General features: G+C 38.8%; 1 protein-coding gene across 1 annotated transcript; it reads left to right on the forward strand.

Moving 5' to 3' along the window:
• Window positions 1-2,318: 2,318 nt before the first annotated feature.
• On the forward strand, window positions 2,319-3,260 carry LOC147376777 (olfactory receptor 10K1-like). The gene has a single exon (XM_086394104.1). It carries the CDS (start codon window positions 2,319-2,321, stop codon window positions 3,258-3,260), a length of 942 nt encoding a protein of 313 aa, XP_086250230.1.
• Window positions 3,261-7,215: the final 3,955 nt, after the last annotated feature.

Below are 7,215 nucleotides of genomic sequence, written 5' to 3' on the forward strand. Positions count from 1 at the left end.
TATTAAAACAACTTTAGATGTCCAGGCTGGTTTTAGAAAAGGCAGAGGAACCAGAGACCAAATTGCCAACATCTGCTGGATCATTGAAAAAGCAAGAGAGTTTCAGAAAAACATCTATTTCTGCTTTATTGATTATGCCGAAGCCTTTGACTGTGTGGATCACAAGAAACTGTGGAAAATTCTGACAGAGATGGGAATACCAGACCACCTGACCTGCCTCTTGAGAAAGCTATATGCAGGTCAGGAAGCAATAGTTAGAACTGGACATGGAACAACAGACTGGTTCCAAATAGGAAAAGGAGAACGTCAAGGCTGTATATTGTCACACTGCTTATTTAACTTCTATGCAGAGTACATCATGAGAAATGCTGGGCTGGAAGAAGCACAAGCTGGAATCAAGATTGCCAGGAGAAATCTCAATAACCTCAGATATGCAGATGACATCACCCTTATGGCAGAAAGTGAAGAGGAACTAAAAAGCCTCTTGATGAAGGTGAAAGAGGAGAGTGAAAAAGTTGGCTTAAAGCTCAACATTCAGAAAACTAAGATCATGGCATCTGATCCCATCACTTCATGGGAAATAGATGGGGAAACAGTGGAAACAATGTCAGACTTTATTTTTCTGGGCTCCAATATCACTACAGATGGTGACTGCAGCCATGAAATTAAAAGATGCTTACTCCTTGGAAGGAAAGTTATGACCAACCTAGATAGCATATTCAAAAGCGGAGACATTACCTTGCCAACAAAGGTCCCTCAAGTCAAGGCTGTGGTTTTTCCTGTGGTCATGTATGGATGTGAGAGTTGGACTGTGAAGAAAGCTGAGTGCCGAAGAATTGATGCTTTTGAACTGTGGTGTTGGAGAAGACTCTTGAGAGTCCCTTAGACTGCAAGGAGATCCAACCAGTCCATTCTGAAGGAGATCAGCCCTGAGATTTCTTTGAAAGGAATGATGCTAAAGCTGAAACTCTAGTACTTTGGCCACCTCATGTGAAGAGTTGACTCACTGGAAAAGACTCTGATGCTGGGAAGGTTTGGGGGCAGGAGGAGAAGGGGACGATAGAGGATGAGATGGCTGGATGGCATCACTGACTCAATAGACGTGAGTCTGAGTGAACTCTGGTAGTTGGTGATGGACAGGGAGGCCTGGCGGGCTGCGATTCATGGGGTCGCAAAGTCGGACACAACTGAGTGACCGAACTGAACCGAACTGAGAAAGACTTTAGAAATAATCTTTTCTAGCAGTTTGCAAACTACGCTTAGTAGTCAGATTATTCAAAAGGAACATTATTAACATACCAAGATACAAAATAAATAAAGCCTATGATTTATGTCAGGAGTTGGAACCCAGAAAACTGCCCAATTATACCTTTGTTTCTCATTCTCTGTGACAAATTCATGGCCATTTTTGCAAAACTCTATTTCTCTTTCTCTGAGGCACCTATTAATAGAATGGAAAAATTAAGCATTGTACAAAATGCCACAAAGTCAATGTCTTGATTTCTTTTCTTTTTTTTTTTTTTTTTTACCACCCTGATGACTATTCTTTTTCTGGGAAAAAAAAAAAAAAAAAAAACACGAATATTTGTTTAACGTTATTTTCGGTTCCATCCTTGCCCACTGCTCTAGTTTCAGAATTTCCAGAAGTGTTTCTAATTCATCTCTTCTTAATGTTAGAAACAACATTAAAGGCTTCTCTTCTATTTTCTTATTGTTTTGGATGTTGACATAAAATTATAATTAATAGTTGACAAAATGGATATGCTATTTTTACCATTATTTTTTAGCATATAATAAGTTGTCAATAAGTACAGATCCCTTCACCCTTTTGCTCAGAGATCATCTAATTCTTCTTTTTCCTTCCCATTTTATAGTTGATAAACTGAAGTTCAGATACTGTTTCTGAACATTTCTCATTCTTTTATTCCACATTGTGATCAAGTTCAGATAGCTGAAGTTAACCATATTTTTCACTTTTGAAGAGTTGACTTTCTTGGGCTTCTGGTGAGCAAGAAAACCACAATAATCCGTAAGTAAGGTACAAGAGAAAACTGTTAGGCAAATCTTTAATCCTTGCCTGGAGAGATAATGTGTTCATAGCCTTGGGAAAAGTCTACTCATGGGTTGTCAGTTATTCTGTTCCATATTTAGCCTTAATTCTTATTTTGGCAGACTATTTTGGAGGGAATGTATGAGTTCCATCAAACATCTGGAGATGCCTGCCACCTGCAGACTTTGTGCTGAGTTCCCCATGCCTTTCTCCATCCCTGGATCCTGGCCTGTGGCTCTGGCTCTGACTCTCCTGTATAGCAGTGACCATGGAATGGGCCAATGAGACCTTAGTGACAGAGTTTGTCTTCCTCGGCTTCTCATCTCTGGCTGGGCTGCAGCGGCTGCTCTTTGTTGTCTTCCTGCTTGTGTACTTGTTCATGCTGGGCACCAATGTCATCATCGTTTCTACCATTGTGCTGGACAGAGCCCTCCACACCCCCATGTACTTCTTCCTTGGTGTCCTCTCCTGTTCTGAGACTTGCTACACCTTCGTCATTGTACCCAAGATGCTGGTTGACCTGTTGGCCCAGAAGAAGACCATTTCTTTTCTAGGCTGTGCCATCCAGATGTTTTTCTTCCTCTTCCTCATTTGCTCTCACTCCTTCCTGCTGGCAGCCATGGGTTATGATCGCTATGTAGCCATCTGTAACCCTTTGCGCTACACAGTGCTCATGGGTTTCGGGGTGTGCATGGGACTAGTGGCTGCTGCCTGTGCCTGTGGCTTCATAATCTCACTGGCCACCACCTCCATGATATTTCACCTGCCATTCCACTCCTCCAACCAGCTCCATCACTTCTTCTGTGATGTCTCTCCAGTCCTCAAGCTGGCATCTCACCAATCGTATCTCAATCAGTTGGTCATATTTGTGCTTGATGTGTTTGTCTTGGTTATTCCACTGTTACTTATTCTGGTCTCCTATGTCCTCATCATCTCTGCCATTCTAAAAATCCCATCCTCTGTTGGAAGATACAAGGCTTTCTCTACCTGTGCCTCCCATCTCATTGTGGTAACTGTTCATTATGGTTGTGCCTCTTTCATCTACTTAAGGCCCAAATCCAATTACTCTTCAAGTCAAGATACCCTAATATCTGTATCTTATACCATCCTCACACCGTTGTTCAATCCAATGATTTACAGCCTTAGAAATAAGGAATTCAAATCAGCCCTTCAAAGAGCAATGACCCATACTTCATATTCTATTAATTAAGGAGCCAAATTTTAGCTATTCAGTTAACTGTAGACCCTTTATGTGTCTGGTAATATGTGTACTTTCACATTTTTCGCAAGTGTAGAGCACACTGTAACATGAGAATGTTTTCATATTCAGAGAATGAGGATCAAAGATGTTAAAATATTTTGACTTTCTGCCACCAGTGATACTCTAAGAAGGTTGTGCTGATGTGGGAAACAGTTACTCATTTCTGGAACAAATTTCATTATATTTCACAGCTGTGAAATAGATTGACTATTCAAAAACAATTATATCAACTGATAAGAGCAAATGTACACCCAAGCTGTTGTGAAACAAAATAAAGGATACCTCATTTAAAAAGGAGTCAGAAGGCCAGAGAGAGACCTTGCACACTGCAATTTGACTTCATTACAACACTCACCAGGAAGACATCAGAAACAGACCTCAACAGGAAGAATATTCCTCTCCCAGAAACAATCCAGGCAAAGGGAAATGCTGCCCTGTCCAAAACTCTCACTTTGCTTCAACTGACTTTCATTGAAAACAACTCATCTCAATTTCCTCACTTTTCTCTATAAAGTAACCTTTAACTTTTTTGTTTTAATTGTTAGACTTGCCTATGGCTTTTGCTAAAGCAAGCTTGTCTCAAATGGCAATTCTCCATTATTCCCAAATAAACCCATTTTGCTGATAAAATAATGAATTGGCTGTTTTATTTTATTTTTTTAGAACAACACTGTCCAGTTCCTTGGAACAGTAGAAGATAATCTTACTACTCTCTCACCCCCCTACTCTCAGTTTCATGAGAAACTAAGGCAATTTTGGTACTCTTCATGCTTGAGGAAACCCTAGTAATCCTTTTCAGTTCCTGATCCATCCACCTCAACCTACGTATTGAAATGTCTTTGCTTTTCCATGAGATTGTTTTGGTCTTCCTTTGTTTGTGTTTGGAACCTCACTATGGAGTCTCCTTCCTATGTGTATGCATATCCTTCCTGTACTCTCCTGTCTTTCTGCCACATTCATTCCCTGCACATCATATCTATTGTTTCTCTTCCAAGAACCTACTAAGATTGCATAATTGCTGAAAAATCTCAGATAATCTAAGAAAAAAGGGTTGAGTCCGTGTTAACAGTATAAAGAGCAAGAAGGCCCTAATGACCAGAAAATCCATGAAAATACCCTCAATGACTTCCCTTTCCCTACAAGACAAAGCCAAGAATCCTTTGTTAGCAAGAATTTATCACCTAGTCTTTGCCTATCTCTCTGACATTTTTGTTTCTAACATGATTACTATCCATTTCTCATACGTGTCTAGTTGTGCCCTATTTGATTATCCTCCAAGTGCCCTTCTGTATTCTGCTATGTTTCCTCACGGGCTCCTTCTTTTCTGTGGAATAGCTCCTCTACTCTATGTAAATTGCATATTTCAAGATAGTCTGAGTGGCTCTCTCACTTTCTCTCTAAAGCCTTCGTTGCTTCCTTATTTCAATCTTCCCTTGATAGCAGACTCTGCCTTGTGTTCTTACAATCATCAAGATCTATTTTTATTATACCTTTTATTATTTCAACAAATGTTTGTTCATTGCTTAATGTTACCAGATACTATTTTAGCTTCTTGAAATCAAAAATAAATAAATATGTGTGGTCTTTGCCCTCTAGAACTATATTCTGGTTTGAAACAGTCTTATTAAAGAGGTAAATTCAGGGGAAAATAATTTACCACACGTTGAACTGTCATTTTAAAATAAAAACTGTACATTTTGGGGGGCAGGGTAGATAATAAAATAAATGTAATTCAGATTGAATGGTGTGGAGATGACTTCTCTGAGAAATTGATGGGTAACTTATAATTTGAAGGATAAATAGGAGTCACCAGGTAAAATGGATTATTTGGGTAAATACTTTCAGATTTAAGGGACAACATATACAAAAACTCTCCTAGCCAGAAAGAGCTAGGAGAGTTGGAGGCAGACAAAGAGGTCAACATAACACATTTTGTTTATCTCTCTGTACAATGAATTTGAATTTCCTGAAGGCACAGATTTTACATTAAACACAACCTTGTCAACACTGTTCTTCGTATAATGCCTGGAACCAAAGAGTTGTTTATATATTTAATTTCCTTGTCCATCCTTCCATCTTTTGCTGACAAGATTGCTCAGCCACCTTCATGTCCTGTCTTGGTGAATGTCAGCTCATCTCATCCACTCAGGCAGCCAAGCACCTGAAAGTGACTTCATGACTCTTTTTTGGTTTTTTCTTTCTACACCACACATTGGCTCAGCTACTAAATCAGTTTTGTGGATTATAAGTTTTTCAGTCATATTCCTTCTTCATTTCCACAGTCTCATCCTGTCTCAGTTGAATCACTTCAAGAACTTCAAAACAGTAGTAAGCAGAACAGCTAAAATTAACACAGGTCTTTAGTTATTCTTAGTCTGGTTCTCCTCCCTTCTTGTAAGGCTTTGACCCACTTGTTCTTGATCTCCCTTGAAACATAGTTCTTTAAATGTGGGAGAGAGGCAGGATTACAAGAGGCTTCCAGACCCTCCAGATAACACTTTACAAAATGAATCTAGGGCCAATAGTAGGGGCCAATGCTCTCTTGAAGGCCTCATCGCAATGGCCAGAATGTCAGTCTAGGACTCTTCATCTGTGTTTTGGACTTTGGCTTTCTCCTCTATTTTTTCATTGACACTATTCTGAGCTGAAGAAAACTTTTCCTTCAGGAGAAGGATAGGAGTCAAACACAGAAATACTCCTAATTTGTAATTTTATTTCCATGGCAATAATTTAGCTTAATTCTGTTAGAAACTTATGTTCTTAACCAAATCTGTCCAAATCAGTCATTTAATCAGATGATACTTTTGTTCATAAAGGGACGGAGTGAAGTATCATGAAGGAACCTGCATAAATTCAATCTGAATATTAAAAAATATCACTCAATAAACTATGCATTGAGAGTCCTGTAAAGGAAGAGACTCACAAATTTCTATTTCAAACAATTTAGAACTGAAAGTTTGAAAATATAATTTGTGTCTTGCCCTGAAAACTGTATGTACCCTATCTGTACCCCATTCTTCATATCTGTAAATAATAAATTATATATCTTGTCATCTTATATTTTATAAGCATTTTAATTTAATTTAATATTTTTACTCATCCAGCATTCTTGTTCAAATTGACTTTCTTTTAAATGTACACACCATAATTTCTCTTTCTGTTTTCTCATTATTAGTGTATAGGAATGCAAGGGATTTCTGTGTGTTGATTTTATATCCTGCAACTTTACTATATTCAATGATTAGCTCTAGTAATTTTTTTTATTGCTTCTCTAATTTTATTTTATTTTTAAACTTTACATAATTGTATTAGTTTTGCCAAATATCAAAATGAATCCGCCACAGGTATACATGTGTTCCCCATCCCGAACCCTCCTCCCTCCTCCCTCCCCATACCATCCCTCTGGGCCGTCCCAGTGCACCAGACCCAAGCATCTAGCATCATGCATCGAACCTGGACTGGCAACTCGTTTCCTACATGATATTTTACATGTTTCATTGCCATTCTCCCAAATCTTCCCACCCTCTCCTTCTCCCACAGAGTCCATAAGACTGTTCTATACATCAGTGTCTCTTTTGCTGTCTCGTACACCGGGTTATTGTTACCATCTTTCTAAATTCCATATATATGCGTTAGTATACTGTATTTATGTTTTTCCTTCTGGCTTACTTCACTCTGTATAATAGGCTCCAGTTTCATCCACCTCATCAGAACTGATTCAAATGTATTCTTTTTAATGGCTGAGTAATACTCCATTGTGTATATGTACCACAGCTTTCTTATCCATTCATCTGCTGATGGACATCTAGGTTGCTTCCATGTCTTGGCTATTATAAACAGTGCTGCGATGAACATTGGGGTACACGTGTCTCTTTCCCTTCTGGTTTCCTCAGTGTGTATGCCC

This window comes from Bos grunniens, chromosome 3 (genome assembly GCF_055505025.1).
Source record: "Bos grunniens cultivar Pamir isolate PY7600 chromosome 3, Bosgru_T2T1.0, whole genome shotgun sequence".
NCBI lineage: Eukaryota > Metazoa > Chordata > Mammalia > Artiodactyla > Bovidae > Bos > Bos grunniens.

Excerpts from the sequence above, each read along its gene's own strand:
- LOC147376777 (XM_086394104.1), top strand. The coding sequence starts at position 2,319 with ATGGAATGGGCCAATGAGACCTTAGTGACAGAGTTTGTCTTCCTCGGC.